Source organism: Brachyistius frenatus, unplaced genomic scaffold, assembly GCF_029030835.1.
Source record: "Brachyistius frenatus isolate BFR_SWC_R1_liver_20210118 unplaced genomic scaffold, ASM2903083v1 Contig_3, whole genome shotgun sequence".
Lineage (NCBI taxonomy): Eukaryota > Metazoa > Chordata > Actinopteri > Embiotocidae > Brachyistius > Brachyistius frenatus.
The window spans coordinates 9,471,901-9,493,393 of record NW_027210602.1 but is presented as its reverse complement, the minus strand read 5'-3'; the positions used below and the strand labels follow the sequence as shown (position 1 = coordinate 9,493,393).

Genomic DNA, 21,493 nt, shown 5'->3' with positions numbered 1-21,493 from the left:
CCTTCATTGTCAGAAAACTGACAAAGATTTCTATATAGAGAAGAGGGAAGAAGTTTTCTTAATGTCATACCCAAATACTCAGTTCTTCCATTTGGGATAAATTCAAGCAGTTGGAGTGGGATGATGTCTGAAGTCTGAGGACATCAAAAAAAAAAAAAGGTATCTAATATCATGAGACTAAAAATAACATTTTGTAAAAAGTATCACACTAGTGGACACAATATAAATTGCCATGATTACAAGGGCATCTTTGGAGAGTAATGAAGCAGAGAGACTTAGCAATAAAGACAGCATTTAAATCTGGATTAGCATTTATCAATGACAGGAGTTGCAAAAAAAAAAAAAAAAAAAAAAAAAAAAAAAAAAAAAAAAAAAAAGTTGTAAAATAACTGACAGGCCAAAGCTGATTATTTTCTTAAATTAAGTCCACGCAGCACGTTTGGAATGAACTGGAACACAGACAACAACAACATTATTATTATTATTATTGACAAACACACAGGTGTGGAATTACACTGTTTGCGAATCAATAAATGTGACGTCGTCGTCGGTGGGCGGAGCTTCCGTGCAGGCACCATGGCTTCGGTTGGGACGGAGGTGAGTGCCGGAGCTTTTATCTCCGCCGAGCTTCTTTTACTTTTACACACTTTTCCGCGCTTTGGAAACCGCGTGCCGTCCCGGCAGCCACGAGGCCCCCTTCGTAAACGGGCGAATCGTCGGTGTCGAGGTGTCGGGTTTTTTTTTGGTCGTACATTGGCCGCTTTGCCAGCCCCGGGAGTCTTTTTCTTTTTTTTTGCTTTTGTGCCGCGGACCGGAGGGCAGCTGGATGTGCAGGAAGATGCTGCGCCCCGGAACATGGATGGTTCCGTGCGGCCGCGTTGTGCGCTCCGCGCCGGGCTTTAGTCATACATGGTCCGGGCTCACGTCACTATCCTGCCTGTGTACAGGGTTTTTTTTTTAGCGGTTCAAAAAAAAAAATAATAATAATAATAATAATAAAATAAACTGCAGACGTGTATAAACGCGCAGTTTTCGTGGAGGTGGTTCCTGTTTTTTTTTTTTAGTTGCACGAATCATCCCCAGGTCACCGGCGGCTGGTACGTACACTGTTGTTTAGCTAGCGAGCTAGCAGCGATGCTAAGTTAGCAGACTTGTGCTCCCGTTTTCTCAGAATCACATTCAAACTGATTTCGGGAGGTTTTTCTTCTCCGGACGAGCGAGGCGAAGTCTTTTATTCAACGTGAGGGGGAGGCAACGCGGCAAAAATGATTGTCTGATTGTGTGTGGGTTTTTTTTTTTTTTTTTGTGTGTGTGCGTCTCCGGTGGACAAGCCTGTTAGCTTCACGGTAACTGATGCAGCCTCAACCTGCCGTTCAACACATCCACGGCCGGCTACGAGAAGCTGCTGCTGCTGCTGCTGCTGCTGCTGCACACATTTGCACGATTACGTCTCACGTTAAACTTTGATGCTTTTTTTTTTTATTTGTCGTGGTGCAAGTTTTGTCTGCGTTTAAAAGCTCCTTGCAGCTCCGCCGGTGTGGAGCTCGTTCAAGTTGCACAGTTTTCCGTAGAAAGAAGCTTTCGTCGGTGAATTAATTGAAGAATACAATAACACAGAAAGTGTGCACGTGTGTGTCAAGAGCTTCAGTCTTTTTTTTTTTGTTTTGTTTGTTTGTTTGTTTTGTTTCCTCTCTTTTAGTAGCTTTAGGAGATAACTGTCCAGTCTTGTTCGGCAGAGGTCGCTCCAGCAGCGTCGTGATGATATCTGACGATCATCTGTCGGTGCAGCAAAGAAAGGTGTGTGTGTGTGTGTGTGTGTGTGTGTGTGTGTGTGTGTGTGTGTGTGTGTGTGTGTGTGCGTGCGTGTGAGATTTGTACTCATAACTTTGTGATTTGGATGGATTTAGCCAAACAGGTCACCCACAGTAGTCCCCACACACCTCCAGTGGGTATGATGTACATGTGTAAATGTGTCTGTTGTTTTCTGTGAATAGTTTTTTTTTTATTATTTTTTTTTTAGATATTTGTCTGGAGAACATAACATGCAGTGACCTACAATTTGAATGCCTTCTTGAACGGACGCGTTACGGATTCAGTGTTGAAACCAGTAGGTCATTTAATTTGATAGTTGGTTGACAGAAAATGAATCGGCAACTATTTTGAAACTTGATGAACTTCACATTATACGGGTCATTTTTTTTTCTCTCTTTCTGGCACTTCATTGCTTAAACAACAACAAAAATCAGCCAGATAATCAGCTGATTAGTCAGTAGTTAAAGTAATTGCAGCCCTTGATAAGTTAATTGAAAAAAAGAAATGGATAAATATGGCCTTTGGATAAGTGTGAAGATATATTTATTTGTCCAACTTAATTCATACCAACATAGGTGTATTCATTTAGACTTGTGAATTAATATTTGCCCTCATTTAGCAATGCGATTGGCTTCGTTGTCGTCCCTCTCTGGCAGATGCTTCTTTTCCAACATCTGATACCCAAGATTGCGTCAAATTCAGCCATTTATTCTAATCAGCCGTTGTAAAAGCTGAACTGTGTGTCAGCCACTAATGCTTTGATTTCTCTGTTGACTTAAAAAGAAAGTGGAAAACATGTGACTTCCTGTGTGACAGCCCCCACTTGCAGGTGAAGTTTGCTACCACTACTGTTCTAGCCAACTCGATGCTTCAGTAGCAGAAAATCCAAATATGAAAGAAAAGAAAATCATAACTTCACAGGGATTAACTGGAAAAGTCATATTTATGGTACCGTGAGTTTAAACAGACTTATTTTGCATTGTTCAGATCGCAGGCAGAAGAGTAGCACATAAAAACCAAGTCCTTCCACAGTAAATGCCTGACAGCATGGATTAGATAATTTTCCATACCAAAAATGATCTTTGCTCAACCTTTCAAAATGTATTGTTTTTAAGCTTGTGTTAAGGTAGATTTAACTGCCAACCTCCTGTGTAGCTTGGCAATACATCCTACAGGTGTTTCTAATTTCCTGGTCACTCGGTGTACTCGGTGTGTGTGTGTGCGTGCGTGTGTGCGTGCGTGCGAGTGAGTTTCATCCAGCTTTCAGCTTGTGTGTATTCAGAAAGGAGTCCACAGCAGGAGAACAACCTTTATTCAATTTCAAGCAGCGCTTTGGGCTCCTGTAGTTGAAATATATTCTTGAGGCGACATTTCCTCGTGACAGACACCACCCAGCTGATGTGATATCCGCTCGGGTAGTTCTCTAAAGTTGTATGGGACTGATGGTGCTGCACATAATTATATATAACGGGCACAGTTATCACAAATATGTTTTGGGTAATTTCAATAACGAGGCAGGCGGTAGATGACGCACCATGTATTAAGCAGAGCCCTGCACCAGTTCCAATTAATAGAACTGTGCTCGATCGCAAGGATTTTGGATGTAGAGGTACCCGATGCTAAGTTTCTACTCTTGGAGTCCCCAATTAATAAATAATCATTAGCAGCGAGACGGGAAACAAGGCGGTTAATTATCGGAAGCTGCTGGTATTGAACATATAGTGTAATGTTACCACCATAGACTGGATATTAAAATGGACGTAGATTCTGTGTCTGAAAAATGAGGCCAATGCAGAAGTACCTTCAGCTGCAATATCTAGAGTGCCTCCAGAGGTCGGCTCCAAAAAGCCAGGCGTTATTTTGTTTATTTTTGCTAGCTTCTGTTAGCAAGTCACTGCTTATTAGTTTTCTGGCGGTCCATCTGAAATTAAGCCTAACAAAAAAAATCGGTGTATTTGGAGGCTTGTCTATTTGATTGACGTGCCTGTGGTGCAGTCGGGTTATGGCTGTCGTTGGGCAGGACGCAGTAATCGTTGAACTCCCAATCAGATCGCTCTCTCTCCCCCCAGCTCGTCCAAATATGGTGATTTATGGCTCCCAACCGCTACGAACTAGCAAGATGGCGCCGGCCGATATCGGAACTAAAGGCTTCGTAACAGCTGTTCACAAACCAACGGGTGATGTCGCTGTTGGTTGCCACTTCGTGAGCACCTGTTGAATACACTTAACAACACAAAGTGTTGAGAAATTTTCTTAGCCAAAACATAATGTTAGGTGAGAAAGATGCCCACCTCACGGTCACCGGCCCCCTCGGCTTGCTCACTTTAGTTTTTCAGTTTATCGTCGGTATCCTAAAAAGGCCTTCGGCACACTTCTGTCAAAGTTTGGAGAAAACTTCTGTGCATAGTAGCTAACACACCGTTTTTTTCCCAGCTAGCATCAGTGACAACGTCCAACAAAAACTGCCCACGCTCAAAGTCTTTGCAGAAGAATGATTCAATTTCTGTTTGCATCAGAAGGCAATCTGAACAAAGGCATCGCCGCTGCTTTTTTTGGGGGGCTCTAATAAATCCGGCTGAATATCCCAACAGCCAAACTGCTGTAAAATGTTTTCTCATCCTTAACAACATTCTGGGCATTTTTGCTGCTGGAAATATATATTTTGTTACAGTACAAGCAAACAGAAAGAAACGTGATCCAGGACGACCCGGCAGCTGGGTGAGCCTGTAGTTCTTCCAGTCTCCAGTAGGTCAATGTACACGTCACATGATGGCGCTGGTGCAGGAAGAACAACAGGTTTTACAGCCGCTTCCCAGACAGACAACAAATTTATTGCTACGTTTATCATCACTACTATCTGGGCATCCACATAAAAAGTGGCAAATGTAAGTAAGTCAGTCCGAGATGTCCTGTTCTCATCCAGGCATGATTTTAATGGATTGGCTCAAATAAACCAGATCACTGTTTCTTCACTGTATCTGATCGACTGTGGTTTGTCCACGTCAGCCCGCTCATGATGCAAAATTATTTTCCTTTACGACAGCCTGGTATTTACTAGAATGGACGAATATAAAATGATTTTGGTCCACTGACTGGAAAAATGCAGATATATAGAATCAGCTATGAATCTTTTGTCTTCCTCTTTCTGACTTGTATACAAAAAGCAGTGTATCAAACATTCAGCAAGCAGTTTCTTTTTCACTGTTGCTGAATGTTGCTTTCTTCTGTTAAAAAGACGTTTCTGGTGCCACGTCACTCGTTCTCAGTAATAATTCTGCTCGTATATTGGCTGTCGTTGGGTTTATATACTCTGTGCGAGCAATTGATAACGCAAGTTATCTACCATCTCTTTTTAGTTACATATTCAGTGATCAGACGGTTCCTTCCTCTTATTCAAATGAGAAACATGAAGATGACGTCAGTGGGACTAACAGTCACTCTCTACTGAATGACTAGAACAAAACAGAATAAAATAACCTACTCCGGTCAGAAACGGGCAAACATGAACACAGTATCAAGCTGAATGAGTGTAAACAAACATGTCGATCCAGTCTGATTATCAGGATGTTGTTGAGCACTAACATTAAAAAACTATCCAGCCCCTGTAACTAATGTTCCCCGCAAAGCAACGAGCATAACTTACTTGCGGTTGCGTGCACTTTTGAAGGAACAACTTGTTGATAAAGGGTAGTGCATCTTAACCAGGGTCTAACCTCTAGGATAAAGCCAAAGGTACAATTCTTCTCTTTAGTTTTTGGACAAAGTTCAAATAGTAAAAAGATAAGACTTAATAAAAAAAAAAAAAAACAAGACTAAGGCATTACTTGTCGTTAGGTCCAGCAGTGATCGTAGTTCATTTTTGGAGAGCAGAGAAAAGTCGGGGTGGGGTGGAGCTTTGATTTTTTTTTGTTTTAGTTTTAAATTAAAACCTTTTTCAATGTGCTGTGAATGGGCATGTTGTCATGTCGGAAAACCCAATTGCTGCGCCACAGTTGAAGTTGTTTGCACTGCATGTCTCCTCAGACGCCGCAGAGTGTGACAGTAGAACTCGGTGTTGACAGTCTGACCCTGTGAGACAAATTCACGGTGGCCAACCCTGCGAACTTCAAAGAAAACCCTCCTTGGTTGTGCTGACTTGACGGGCTGTCTTTGGTCTTCCACAGTGACATTGTGCTCCCCATTAAACACAAATGTCACTCGAAACATCTCGTCTGGCCCGTTGCATCATTGTCTTAAGCTTTCTAAAGCATTTCAAGGGTCTCATTGCCAAATTCCCGAGTCTGAACCAAATTTGATGATCCATGTTGAAAAGATGCGTACGTACCAGTGATCACAAAAGCACTCCTCAGGTGCTGGTGTTGATCAAGGGATGTAACTTGGAGTACTTTCTTACGAAAGTTATTGCTTCCCCTGTTCCATGTGCTTTAATGTGCCGCTCTTCATTGATGGGCAACAGTCTTGCGACCTTTTGATTGCTCATCGTACAGCTGAGGCTGAAGGGCATGTTATTAGTTATAGGTCACAAACTTAAGTACTGGACAGATTGAAATGTTGATTGCGTAATAGTGGTGAATGATGAAAAGTAGTGAATATTTATCCTGCGTTCCAGTATCCATACTAGCATACTATTCAGTAAGCCAGAACCAGATTTCGTATGTCCCAATACACAGGAGGTTTGCAGCGGAATATACGTCGCATCGACTGAGCCGCCGAGACAGTTGGTAGTGCTAAAGCTCCGCCCACAACAGGAAGGAGGAGGAGAAGAAGAAGAGGCATTAAAAGGAAGCGTACTCGTTCAAAAGGAACTTCAAACTTTGCACTACAGATTGCGACGGATACGACCAAGAGGGCCAAAGCTGAAAGCACATTTTTATGACGAAGTAGTACGTCCTAATTGTACACGTACTACATGCAACAGTACGTACTTTTTCAGGGGTAGCCGCAGTACGTACTAAAAGTAAAAAGAAAGAGTATGCGATTTGGAACGCAGAGTTAAGGCAATTATTACAACAGCTGTTGTGCTATTTCTCTTGAAAACCCCAAATGTTAAACCCCATTGTGATGTTGGGAGGCAACACCGAGTTTCTCCAAAATCAATAACACTCGTTAAAGTGCCACACCGACTAATAAACAGACATCGCCCCCTTCAGAAGCACGCTGCTCATTCAACGAGAAAACTCTTCAAAGAGCTCGGTTCTGCACGACTACAGACGAGCCCCTTTTGATAGATCCTCGTCTGCTTTGCTTCAACATTGGCCCTCTGGCCATGAAGAAAGACATCTGGTCCATTTCTTCACGGTGTCAACTTGGATTTATACCATCATAATGCATACAAAGTTGGTACGGTGCATGTAGAGGGTTAGGTGGGCGTAAACACTTGTTGTGTTGTAATTCAACTGACTTTCACATTTGGTTGCAGACTCAGATGAGGCTTTGTCTTTGCAAGTCGGTCACTGTGTCTTGCACATGTTGCACAGCTCATAGTGTGCAAATCCAAGCCTGCATGTCCGGATTAGGTTTTCATTGTTTAGTTGTGTAACAGAAGAAGCCACCAGCATCTCTAGATCTGCATTCCTACCTGCCTGATCTGTCCCCTGTGGAAAAAAAAACCCTGTTTCGGAGTGATACAACTTGTTCTATCAGTTGATGGTCTGAAGCAGTAATTAAACAGAAATGCACACATCTGCTAGTTCTTGATTTGAACTGTGAGGATTTGCTTTTCTCTTTATTTTTGTTGTTGTGTTTTCGATTGTTGGACAGACAAAGAAAATCATTTGAGACATCAGTAAGTCAATATGGACAAAAATAATAAAAAGTATAAGACAATGAAAATGACAAAACATGTACTGCCGCGTTATGCCAAGCGGGTCGGTTCTGAGCATAATACTGTACAGAGCTTTGTCCCTTTTGGATCTTGTGTTTTTGCCTTTGGAACTATTTTCAGTCTTCCTCCTTCATGGCGGCTCGGCCCATTCCTTCATCTCTGGGATTTAATATCTGTTTCATGGCCTGGCAGCGTTATGTTTTGCTCTGTTAGTTGGCCTGAGGCTCAGTGGAGACAAAAGACTCTCCTGTTGAGAGGTTCAGAAAGTGGCCCGATGGCTGCCACAGAAAACTGTTTGGTTCTGGGCCTCTTGTTCTTTTTACTTCCTCCTTCTTTTCAAGGTTGTTTGTTGAATATCTGAGGCCTCTCCCCCACAAGACTTTATTGACCAAAATATATTTCTCTTTTACATAAGAAAGACAATTACATGAGCACTAAAAAAAGAAATGGAGAGCAACAACAAAAACTAGTAGAACTAAAGGCAGATGAAAATAGCAGTGTGATACAGTAACATATAGGTTAGGCAGGGTTTTTAGAGTATTTCTCTTTTCTTTTTGGATAAGCAGCATTTACGTGGTGATTTGGTTCCATCTTCAGTGGCAATGAGGTCTTCCAGTTTAAAGAGATGGTGTTACAGTTTGAACGGTCTGAGCATGCTCTGTGGAGACCCTCTGAAGAGGAGGACCGACAGAGGGAGCCACCAGGTCACATGACCGGCGAGGTGAATGTGCATGCGGGGAAAGAAAAGGAAACGAGGAACAGTCCGTTCGACACATTCTCTCTCTCTCTCTCTCTCTCTCTTTCTCAAACACACATATACAGACACACACACACACACACACGCACACACGCACACACGCGCGCACAATCACTCACTCCCTCTCTGACGCCTTCTTCTTCTCAATGGAGGCCATGAGAAGAAAGCAGGTATGATGCTTCCTGCAGGGACACAAGGAGAAAGACATTTATACTCTTCAGCCTTGGTTGTTTTTTTAATGGTCTGAGGAGATGCATAGTTATTGCTTCACACATCCTTTTAGCCAATTTTTCTAAAAGTTCCTGTCAATTGGTTTGAGCTCTTGCTGTCTCCTCTTTGGTCTCTCCTGCGCTCCTCGACACAGTTGCTGCTGCTTTATCAGATTGCTCTCGATTCCTGAAATCGAAGACCTGATCTCAAGGAGCAATGATTTTTTTTGTGTGTGTGGTAGCAGTGCTGTTTTGTCAAAGAGAGATTTGAGTGTGGCGTGTTGGATCCTGTTGTTGGAGAGAGCTCGTCATGGATTAGCACAACAGCTGTATTCAGAGCAATTACACATCGACAAAAGTGATGTCATTCTCGATGTGGGAAGATAAGTCTGACCTGAACATCTGGGAACTCTCCTGATTCTCTAGTCAGGTCTAGGCTCTTTTGGGTTTTACCTTTTGTAATCCTTCCTGCTCTTTGCTCTCTCAGTGGTCAGTATATAATGACGTCCCTGGGGACTTGATTTATGTGCAGGATTTGTGATCAGTAATATACATAAACATCGGGCTGCGGTTCCTGTTTATTAATTCAAAGGAAGTCCTTCAGGCTGTGATGTGAGCTTCCATGTTTGCCAGCTGCTGCATTTGCTCTTCAGAGCTGCTTTCTGACTCAGGTCTTGGTTCATTTGCACAATTAGTCACAGGAGAGGTTAACCATCGGCAGATTCTCGGAAAATATATTTGAGATTTTATGCAAAGTAGTCTTGTCTTTTTGAGTTAGTTTGAGGATCTTCGCCGGTATGTGGCCAGTGGACGATTGGGAAGTGACAGGGAATGAGGGGGAGAGGAAGGATGACAGACCACTCAAACGGGGTTTGTTGTGATTGCATAGTCAGCAGCTTTGATCTCTTGCCCACCAGAATGCCCCAGATTAATTTGTCTTTCTTTGAGGAAAAGATGCCACGTTTCTTTAGAACAGTGGGCCCCCAACCACGTGGTTGCAAGATCAATTTCAGGTGGCTCTGAAAGACTAAAATGAGAAAACGTAATATTTTTGCAGCTTTGCTTTGGTCTTGTGAAATACTGGATATTGTTGTTTCTCCAGGTCTCTAAAAGAGCTCCAAACAAAACCATCTGAGAGGGGACATATCATTCGCGAGTCGAGCTGGCCACACCCAAGAAATGAGGTCCACAAATAGAGCCTTTTAAAAAAAGATTTCTCTAGCTGTATGGAAGGCAGGCGCGTGGGTTATTATTCGTTTATCTCATCGGGTTGTTGACTTGTTGTGCTCGTCCCTGACAGGAACACCTGATTGTATAACGTGTTTGTGCTTTGTGTTTAGGTAGCTCTGACTTCTTTTCAGCTCTCATGCCACAGATCTAAAGATAGGTCACATCAGTGTACACGCCCAGGCCTTGTCACATAACAGGTTCACATTATGTTGAATGATTGAGACATTAGAATATTTTATAGCATTACAAATAACATATCGTGTGCGAAGAGCATTTTTCTGATAATTACAAGAAGCTTATTTGCAGTTTCACAGCAAGGTCCCATCAGGAATGTAAACTCTGAACCATTGGGGCCTTATTTTTACAGTCATGGCTAAAGCTCTGGTCTATTCTAACATCTCTCCATTTTTTATGAGCTGCTTAAGGCTCCTGATAAGCTCCCATAGTCTTAGCTTCTCCTTTGGAGCTTCATTCAGCAGCCTCCATATCCAAATCCACGAGCGTCCGTCAGACCCCTTCAGTCCCCATCTAGTGGAAAACTGCTGCAATGGCCGCGTTGTGTCAGTAAACAATCTGGTTGCGAAATGGCGGAGATCTGCAGACAGCCTTCTCTGCCTCCCTCCCCACCCCCTCTCCTCTCTGTCTCCAGTGTGTATGTTCCACTTTCCACCACTAGGGGGAGGGATGAGGCTGGTGAGGTTTTTTTCTTAAATTTTGTAACTGGCTTTTCCTCAATCCATGAAAAGAACAGGGACCTGAAGGATTCTTCTTCTATTCATGCTCACATGTGTTCACTAGATTGCTTCATTCACCACTAAGGACCGTCTCAGGCGAGATGTTCTTTGGGAAACATCCTCAGTTTTTGAGCTCACAGACTCGTTTTTGGCCTGACCTTGTTGCTGTTTGATGAGGTGTATGTTGGTGTTTGGCTCAGGGACTCAGGAGCACGTGATCGTAGAATGATTTGGGGAGCCTGTCCTGATGGGTTCATTTAGTTGGGATATCGGTTGTAGGCAAAGCAGGACTCGCATTGTCTGTTAAATCTGTCGGAGCCCTTGAAGAGGAGGCTTAACCGTAGCTGTCAGAGTCAGTTTGTCAAAGTGAAGCTCTCAGTGGCCTCTTGTCTGTCGCAGGTCTTTTTGATTGGGCTCGTTTGAGGAGAAAAGCTTTTGTCCGCTTTCTCGGGACAATCGGAGTCAGTACGGGCTTTTTTACGGTGAACCCTGCCCCAATCAGCACAAATCATTCTGTATATCGGCCTTTATTCTGCCGGGAATGACCCTCACATGAGGTTGAGGAGAGTGTAAACCTTTCTCTTCAATGCTGGTTATACCGTTCTTCAAGGTCAATCTGACATGAGGTCCACTTCCCTTTGATATTTGAGCTAAAACGCTGCTTCAGAGCGAAAGGTTTGCAACAAAGGGGCTGACTTTTGTAGACAGACCATAGAGGAAAGTGAAAGTGTGGATTCCTGATGTTTTTCTCCCGGGCCTCTGGTTTCCTTTGGGGCCATTTTCCCAGTGTGAGGTTGACGGTCTGCTCAGGAGGAAGAGACGGATTCACATTTCCTGGTGTTGCCTCTGAGCAATATAAAGATGGTCGTTGGGGTGGTTAAGATTTCTTTTGAAGCTGTGGCAACATCTGCTCCTCTACTGGTTGGCTGTAGTAGTAGAGAGACAGAGAGAGAGGACAGAGGACAGACAAAGGAAGTGCATGGGGGTGGCCCCCATTATCTTGGCTGACTCTATAGTCTCCCTGACAATGACACATTACTGAAAAGACATTACACACATTTCAATGCATAAATAGCTAACAAATACTCCTGCTCAGACCTGAATGTTTTACAGATGAGAACTGTGATCCTCTCATTTCTGAAGCTAAAACCGGAGAATGTTTGGTATTTTTGTGGGAAAATAAAATGGAAAATTATTTGCGATTGAATGAGTTTTAATCAATGAATTAAGACGTTGTTTCTGCACTGATATTGAACACTTCAGTATCTTTGGGTTCTGGACTAGTCTGACAAAATCAGCACTTTAAAGATCCTGGCTTTGGCTTTGGGAACTATTTTTAGACATTTTATAAACTAGACAGTTAATTGAAAATGTTATCCACGCCACAAATTAATTAATAATGCAAACAAATGAAATCTAAATTCATTTTCCCCTCACATTTTTGGTCTTTTTCTTCAGCCCGCTGGTCTAGCCAAGAGCGGCGTGGATAAGGGTGCATCCACAAAGAAAGAGGCACTCGATGCAGCAAGCAATGGAGAGGAGAAGCCAGGTATTCTTTTAAATCATTTCAAAAGTGCTTTATTTATTCAAATGATTGGTTCACGTCATAATTTGCATTATGTGTTTGGTTTTGACGCCCAGATGGAGACAAAGAGGTAGCAGCCCGACTGGCCTCTTCCCCTGCAGCGGAAGCAATGCTAAACGGCACCGAATGCGACGACACAAGGCACAAGAGCCTGACAACAGGCACCAACAAGACTGTACTGTTGGTAAACGAGAACGGCACGTCAGACATGGAGCCACCGCACGGTTCTGTTACAGGAAGCAATGGATTCATTCTCACTAAGCAGCAGCAGCAGGAAGGCGGCGCTGCAGCCGCGCCAGGTTTGGGGGTCTCCCCTCAGAGGACTAACTGGCTGCCTTCGGGCTCACCGACGGGAGGACATACAGCCAAACCCCCGCCTGCCCCGGCGTCAGGGTGTACACCGAGTTCAGGTGCACTAAGGACTGCCCCCATTAAAGGGACTACGTCGGGACAGGGGACATCAGAGACTAAAAATGGCACTGTTTTGTCTCCTGCCTCGGCTTCAGCACCCGTCACCATACACAGAGCACGCAAGACCATGTCCAGACCCGCTGTCAGCCCGGCACAGAAGGTAAGCCGTGTGGGGGGGAGCCTTTTCTGGCTTAGATTTGTTTCTATAAAATAATATACGATAAAATAATATAATAAAACCTGTAATTACTGCTGAAATACCTTTACAATACAACCAGTTGATCCTTGCTTTGCTATAAAGGGTAAATGCAAAGCACATCATGAAGGTTGATGCATATACAATTAGCCATGTTGGTCAGTGGTTCTTTGGTTAACCGTGTCAACGACGGAGAGGAAAACCCAGAAGTTGAGTTTTTCTGACACGGAACTCGAGGTGCTTGTGTAGGATGTGAAGCTCGTATTGTTTGGTGGTCACAGCTCCGGGCTCACAAGCTAAAGAACTTGCTGCGAGTGGCAACATGATGCCGCTGCAGTGACAGCTGTACCACCGCGGTGTCGGCCTGAGAGTGCAGTTGTGTTCAGGGCAGCGCTTTAACACAACAACTTGCATTAAACCCTGTGCACATTATGAGCAAATATTAAAAACTGACGCTCTGTTCTGCAGGTCTTTAGCCTTAAACTATTTGATGTTATCTTTGATTTCTTCAAAAGCAGCACGACATTATCCTGCATTTTATCAGCTGCAGATCTCCACGACTGACCAGAGACAGAGTCCGGCCGTCTGCTCTGAGCTCCGCTGGAACGTATGTGTTGAGCAACACGCACGAAATAAAGAGAGGAATTAGGTTTCAGGTTTAAAATTTGCTTCCATCATTTACAATTGAAAGTTTCTTATGGAACAGTTATGGCTCACTAGCACAAATTACACTACTGGTTTGAAGTAAATTATACAGGACTGGTGCCCATGTAACATGAAGTGAAATGAAATACGCGAGAGGCTTCGTCATCCATATAATGATGCCTGTCACATAAAATGTGTACAATCTAGCTTCCATTCACCACCTCACCGTCTCCAATTTCCGCTGTCTCCAACACGTGCGTACCGATGGGTCTGAGTTTTGCTCCTCTTTCAGGTCCCGTTTTGTGTATACGCAGCAGTTATAGATGAGGCCCCTGGAGACAACAGCCATATGTGATGCTGGTGAAATGATGGACATTAATCTGCTGCTGTAGGAGCCTCCGCTGCTCTGGGAAGACTTTTCCAGATTTTGGAATCTGACTGCAGGGATTTGATGCCATTCAGCTACAAGAGCATTAGTGAGGTTGAAACAGACGTTGAGGAAACTGGACCCGGCTCACAGTCGGGCTTTCAGTTCCTTCCAGAGGTGTTGGACGGGGTTGAGGTCAAGGCTCTGTGCAGGCCAGTCTGACTGGAAAGTCATTTCTTTATGGATCTGACTTTGTGAAACAGGAGATCTTTCCCAAAGTGCTGATACAAAGTTGCAAGCACATTGTTGCCCAACATATCATTGTGTAATGTGGCATTATGACGGCCCTTCACCAGTAACTAAGTCCTCTAATATAACAATCAAAGGCTTTTCAAATGAGAGCAACTTTTTGTAATAAACATGAAAACTTCATATTAAAGAGATGGTGCAGGGTGGATCCTCTGGCATGGATGACATTATGCTGAATGAATGAACCTAAAGCTTGTGTGAATTACTTGCAGCGTTTGGCCGATTCTGATCAGATCCTGGTGACTTGGTAAACACAAGAGCTACTTTTAGTGCTAAAATACTTTGTGAAAAACTCTAAGACCAAAAGTGCCTCGGCCCTGACCACATATCTGCCGAGCCAATTAATTACGTTAAAACACCCTCGAGTGTAATTTTGCGATTACACAAGCTACCAACTAAATAAAATATGTAAGCAAATTATTTTTTCTATATTATGGGGCAATTCGCTCTCAAAATATAAAAATGTTTGTTAGCGCAATCTCTGTTTCCATGGCAATTAATGGGGTATGACAAATAACTGGAAAACAATCGAACAAACTGTTATGTAATGTATGCAATGTTTTCCACTGGTAGAAGTAGGCCGACCGAGCAAGAGAGACGATTCCGGTCTATTTCAGTGCTCTCTAGAGATCGTGGATTTCTCAAACTAAATAAATACTACATTTACAAACACAAAACTGCTGTGCTAGCTCAATCTTGTTGTAACCAAGATATGTGCTGTAAAACCAAATCCATGGAATACATTTTTTTTTAAAAGATAGTAGAGCATTGTAAAATCCAAAAGTCAATATAAATGGATAGATGTAATCATTTCCAAAATTCACAACATGTTTTTATCTAGTGAAATATTCTCCTTTAATAATGGCAGACTGATATTTCCTAGTGATGCCGTCATGCTGATTTGAGCACATTTCAAATGTACACTTTACTAATCACGTTTCTGTCTGAACTACTGAAACTGGGCAAATTGTTTTTTTTCTTTTTAAACGCAACAATTTGGTCATTTTTGCTAAACTGCAACGATGGGGCCATCCCATAAATGAGAATGTCTGTCACTGAGTGTGACAGATGTTCAGTGGTTGGCCGAATACCGCAACTTCCTGTGTCGGGGTTGTTTTCAGTTAAAAGCCTTCGTGTGATACACAGTTCAGTCATGTAAGAGGTTAAGATCAGAACTACAATGTACAAAAACAATTAGTCCTTCTGGTAACAAACTTTCAATCTAACCAGGACTTCACTTATTAATACAGTGATCCTAAATGCTTTTGGTTCTTGTCATCCGCAGCTTCTTAACAGGGAATTAAGAGAAGCAAAGAGTGCCAAAATAGAGACTCGTGTTGCACCCGATGTGCAGAAATCTTCACAGCAGTCATCAGTTCAGAACCATCTACCTCAGAGTCCGCCGGATACGCCAGCTTCAGCACAAACCGCTTCATCACCTTCACCAGCGGCTCCAACACCTTCAGCTCCTGCAGAACCTGCAGAGCCTGCAGCTCCTTCAGCATCTCCAGCTCTATCCAAGCTCCACCTAGGTCAGACACATTTAAGCAATATTACAAGAGAGCATGTGCTTCAACGAGTGTAATATTATGATTATACCACAAGTTACCAATTAAATGAAATATGTAAACAAAATGTATTTATACTGTGGGGCCATTTGCTCTCAAAATATGAAAAGTTTTTGTTGGCGTAATCTCCGTGTCCATGGCAATACACTAACCGCTGGAAAATAATCAGATGCGTCAGTAGAAGCGAATGTAATGTCTGCGATGTTCACCACTCCAGGAAGTAGTCCGACCCTGTTTCATTGCTTTCTGGAGATCGTTTCTCAATCTGACTAAATACTGAACATAGAAGCACTAAACTGCTTACCTCGCTCAATCTCGTTGCAAGTAAGATCTCCGCTGAAAGAATATATCAATGGACTCATGTGATTTTTAAGTAATAAGCAAAACCAAATCAAGCTAAACGCCACCAGGAGTGCGCGACTATCTGTGGTGTTACAGTACGGGTGCTCGGAGCGACAAAAGTGGATCAAAAGAAACCCGAATTTGCCAAATGGGTCACAATTAGTAGTCCTATAACAAGTAAAAACAACTTTATATTGCATATTATATGAAATTCAATTACAATTATATTTTTCCATTGAGAATTTTTCTCGTGATGTGTGATGCTTTATGGTGATTTCAGCACGTTCCAAATGTACAGTTGACCAATCAGATCACTGGGTCAGAACTACTTGTTGTATAATCCGGTGATGACAAAACCTGTCCAGCTTTAGGAACAAACTGACTTTGTTGTTGGCTTTCAGAGAACAGTAATAACTGCATTCGAAGTTTGCTGGTAATATGTGTGTTGTTTTCTCGTGCTTTAGGCCCTTACTCAGGAGGGCTGTCATCCCGGAAGAAGAAGAGGAGGATGGGAACATACAGCCTGGTTCCCAAGAAGAAAACCAAAGTGCTTAAGCAGAGAACGGTGCTGGAAATGTTTAAGGAACTCCAGCAGTCTGGACCGAGCCCACAGGTCGACACTTCACACATTTATCAAACTCAACAAACACAGAATGAATGTCTTCTCTCTATTTAACCCTCGTGTTGTCCTCGGGTCAAAATGACCCGCAGCTGTGTTCAACCAAGTTCTATTTTATTTCTATATTTTCATATTTTTTGGGATCATTGGTGACAAGGATGCTGAGGGTTTCTTTAAACCAAAAAAAAAAATCCCTAAAAATATAGAAATAAAATAGAACTTGGTTGAACACAGCTGTGGGTCATTTTGACCCGAGGACAACACGAAGGTTAATGACATGGCTCACAGCTCTGTGGAACAAACCATAAATCAACATCGCTTCCTTTGGTAACTTTAAAATGTCACCCTGGTCATCTTTTATTCACCCTTTCCCTGTCTACCTTTTGTTCTCTTGCACTTTTTCCGAACTGTCAAATCAAACAAACGAAGCTTAAATGAACACAAATAGCAACATAAGAACTTCATTAAAACGGTCAAAGAACAGATTTCAAGAAGGAACTATGTGATCAAAGTAAATTAGTTTTCACACCAGACATTTGATTCTCTGACAGCTTTTGACATGCTCAAATAATGTTTATTCCTCTCTTGTCTGACAGACTAAAGAGGTGGCGAACATAAATGGGGAGAAGGTGGGAAATGCATCTGAGGAGGAAGAATCAGAAGACCTGGAGTCTGAGGAGGAAGAACGACAGCAGCCAGCAGAGGAGCCCCACAGTGCTGTCCAGGAAACATCGGAAACCATCGCTGAGGTAGAAGAGGTCACAAAATAAAAACAACATTTTCTCTTCATATTATCCTGACATCACATGTAGTAATTTATACATATTTTATGCAAAATGTACAACTTGAGCATCTTATTTTATCACTTCCTCCAAGAAACTTGATCTTACAATCGCAATAATTCATGCAAGTTAAACCAATCTCAGCAATATTTGCTGGAGCTTGCAATTTTCAAAATTCCAAGGATTTGTTCAACAGTAAAAATTCTCTATAGAAACTCTGCTCATGGCTTTTTAGCAGTCAGCCATTCTAAACAACACTTTGCTTTATGATAAAAAAAAATAACTCCTCATTTACAGTCAGCGGGGCTCTTTCAACCTTTCTTCTCATCGTCAAAACTAATATAGATAAAATAGATAATATAAATAATAATAATAACAAACACAAAAATCTTAACATTTTTGCCATTTGCCATAATGTTACCACAAAGAAATCCCATGAAACTCAGCAAATTGGATACAATTGTTGAATTGTTGAGCCATATGTTGTGATCGTGTGCAGGAAGTGAGTGTAGCTTCTGTGACTTAAATTGAACATGGAAATAGTCAATATTTTGTGTCTGTCTGTTGGGAGGCCAGTTTCCCAGCTGAACTTATTGTCAGATGAAAAAGCTCCTGAGATAAAAAATCTTTAGACAGCAATTGAATTTCCATGCAAGTATTACTGTGCAACACATAAAACTTATTGTGATGTTTGTGTTATGTGTTTACGGCTGCTGATAAGCTTTTCTTACTTTTTTTGGGTGGAGGTGAAAGATGACGAGTCTGAAGAATCTGGAGACGAAGAGGGAGAGGAGGAGGGCACAGAGTCTGACTTGGTAAGAGTCTCTCACCATCATTACTCAACCTAACTACATCAGAGTATCAGGTCTCATCTCACAGCACCTCTTTAGATGGAAGACAGAGCAGAAGTGAGTGCAGTTGAATATTGTGTTGTTACTTTCGGCCCTTTATTGAAATCCTTTCTGTGACTGAACGCCATCTGCCCTCCCCAGAGCTCGGAGTCCAGTCTGAAGAAGAAGCTGAAGAAGAAAACAAAAGGGGACAGCGCATGGCTCCGACCCACCAGGAAACGGAAACGGAGGATGAAGGGCAAAGGTGATCACTGTCACACTCACACTTGCACAGAGTCATCCAGTCACTTATGCTATCAGGAGCCCATTGATGTCAGCAACATGAATTAGTCTGTTACATCAGACGTGACCTCACAGGTTCATTTTGAAAGATAAAGACATCCAGTCATCACACTTACTAAGTTCAGACAAGTGAGCTGCTTGCACCTTTTTTTTTTGTTGACACTATAGATTTCTAAATTGCTTCAGTGGACATGTCACACTATCTTACAAATATCATAACATCGTTTCTTGAAGCTGTATTTTCTATTTTCCTTCTTTGTTCAACTTTTCTGGAAAACAGTGAAGCGTTTTCTTACCGTTGATTGTTGTTCTGTTCAGAATCGGAGGAGGTCGTCCAACCTCAGGCGTCAGCTCAGTGCCAGCCACGTGATGACAAGGAGTACACACAGATCCTCCCCTCTGATTCTGCCAACCTCAGCAAGCCTTCACACAATAAAGGTGAGAGGAAATGAGGAAACTTGTTAATGTTTTACATAATAATCCATCCTACGGGGTTTACCCTTAAAGTCACAAATGTGTGTCTTCAGAGCCTCAGTGTGATTCCATTGATTAAACTCTTAATTTTCTTGACTTATGCTTTGATTAAACAGTCACGGATTCAATAAAATCTTTTCCAGTCATTAGAGACCTGAGAGGTTTCATTTCATAAGTCACTTTGTTTCTTTCAGACTCTTCAGGGTTGGCGGTTGAGGAAGCTCAGGAGCTTCCTCTCTGCAGCTGCCGCATGGAGACCCCAAAGAGCCGAGAGATTCTGATTCTGGCCGACAGGAAGTGTATGGCCACAGAGAGCGTTGACGGACAGCTGACTCGCTGCCAGAGTGGCGTCCTGAAACATGAAATGATGCGTCCCTCCAACTCTGTTCAGCTGCTGGTTCTGTGTGAGGACCACCGCAACGGCATGGTGAAGCACCAGTGCTGCCCCGGCTGTGGCTTCTTCTGCAGAGCCGTGAGTACACACTCACTCCGTTTCAGGCCTGCAGCTTCATCATCAATCATAAATGAATCATCAATCACTGGAATGTCTGTGGATTCACTGGCAGCTACTGTCACACAGAACAATTTCCACAAGACATCGTTCCACATTTGATTACAGTTTGTACATGTGTCTGGGAAATGAGGAATTTGCTCTCATCTAAATGTGCAAGAACTGCTATCTAGTCAAGTCAAACTTTATTTTAGCACCGTATGGGAAAAATAAAAATACAACAATTTAAAAAATTTTTTTAGGACAGATACAAAAAAATACACAAATTAAAAGGTAATAGAAAATAACAGACACAGCAGAAAAAAAAGAAAATAGAGAATTTAGTGACATAAAATAGATTATGAGAATGCTAAGTTAAAAAGGTATGTTTTAAGATTTCTTTTAACAGAAATGTTTTTAAACATTGTGAAGCCGTCAGCTGTACTGGCAGGCTGCTCCTGAGGTGAGGACCATACACACTAAATGCCGCCTCCCCAAATGTCTTCGTCTTTACCCTGGGAATTACGTAGGCCCAAATTCCACACCGGCCCCTAAACACTCCCACTGTGATCGAGTGCAACTCTGTGTGGAGTCACACTCGCGGCCGTGGAGGGTGTCTTCATTAAGCGAGAGTGTCTGAATACGCAGACAAGCTGTGGGACGCCCTCACCTCCCTTCAACGGAAACTATGATACAGCACAAAATGCGGCAGAACCTGCTTCCCAAAAGATTTCAGAAAGATTTCAAAGTTAAATAAATAATGTATATTTACTGTAAATTCAACCACCAAGCATCATTATATACATATCATACAGGATTGTTGTAGCACAGGTGTGATGTACACGCGGGAGTGTAAATGATTTATATGAAACGCTCTCCATCACTTCTATGGCTGTTCACTCTTTTTTTTGCCGTTAGTAATCTGATTAGATTCTTGTTTTTTTCCACAGTTCCTCAAATTGTATTACAACAGAGCCAGTAAAGTCAAAGAATCAACACATGTACAGTTTTCTCAGTTACAACAGCATGTTTATTTCAAAATACTAACCTCTAATCTCGCCATGTGTCCATGAAAACAGTCTATCAAATGTCTGCTTGATGTGAGGTAACTTACTTTTCCGTTACAAACATAATTTCCGTGCAGTTATTTCTAGGAGTGTGGTGTTTCTTCCTGGTCTCTACAGCGGTGCTGCTCTTCTCGGGTATTGAGGTCCGTAAGCCTGCGTCGATGCAGACTCTGTGTTGGAGGGCTTCATGACCCACTAACACTTCCGGGCAGTTGGTTTGGAACGACACTTAATGTAGCACGAACACGCAAATGGAGTGAGAGTGTGTAGGGAGGATGCAGGGGGAGGATGCAGGGGGAGGGTGCAGGGGGAGGGCGGAGGGTGTGCAGGGGGAGGGTGTACGAGTGACAGAGGATCTGAGTGAGCTAGATAAATTGAAAGCGTGTCCGACAGACCGTAGAGACCCAGGTTGTATTGAAAGCACTTGAAGAGCAAGGCATTAATGGTAAATACATTGCGTTAATAAGAGACATCTCCTGTGACTGCACTACCACAGTGAGATTACATAAAGAAAGCAACAAAATTAAAATCAAGAAAGGAGTAAGACCGGGAAATACCATCTCACCCAAACTATTCACCGCATGCCTTGAGAGCATATTCAAAACAACGGACTGGGAAAACATGGGGATAAACATCAACGGACAACAACTTGATCATCTCTGATTTGCAGATGATATACTATGAGTATCAGATAACTTACAAGAAATAGAAACAATGCTCCAAGACCTTGACACTGCAAGCAGGACATGCGGATTAAAAATTAACACTAAAAAGACCAAAGTCATGGCAGACACTGTAACGACAGCCAAGACAATAAGTGTAAATGGTATACAACTAGAACAGGTGGAAGAATACATCTACTTGGGACAAAGATTCACCTTAACTGAGAAAAACCAGGAGAATGAAATAAGGCGGATAAAAGCAGGATGGCAAACATGT

The 21,493-nt window shown here is 42.5% G+C and overlaps 1 protein-coding gene across 4 annotated transcripts in view; it reads left to right on the top strand.

The window, feature by feature from the left end:
- The first annotated feature begins 824 nt into the window (after positions 1–824).
- Positions 825–21,493, top strand: part of ehmt1b (euchromatic histone-lysine N-methyltransferase 1b) — a 32,738-nt gene continuing 12,069 nt past the window's right edge. Inside the window, exons 1-11 of one of the 4 annotated variants that reach the window (XM_069705742.1) lie at positions 825–1,097; positions 1,703–1,797; positions 12,025–12,115; positions 12,208–12,722; positions 15,365–15,611; positions 16,454–16,602; positions 17,205–17,357; positions 18,137–18,205; positions 18,383–18,485; positions 18,842–18,961; positions 19,192–19,469. In XM_069705742.1, coding sequence (XP_069561843.1) covers positions 1,759–1,797; positions 12,025–12,115; positions 12,208–12,722; positions 15,365–15,611; positions 16,454–16,602; positions 17,205–17,357; positions 18,137–18,205; positions 18,383–18,485; positions 18,842–18,961; positions 19,192–19,469 — 1,764 coding nt within the window. In that variant the 5' untranslated portion in view covers positions 825–1,097; positions 1,703–1,758. Of the gene's footprint in view, positions 1,098–1,137; positions 1,798–8,524; positions 8,564–12,024; positions 12,116–12,207; positions 12,723–15,364; positions 15,612–16,453; positions 16,603–17,204; positions 17,358–18,136; positions 18,206–18,382; positions 18,486–18,841; positions 18,962–19,191; positions 19,470–21,493 lie in introns of those variants that run through there. The other 3 variants (XM_069705750.1, XM_069705734.1, XM_069705758.1) reach the window with 3 other exon arrangements.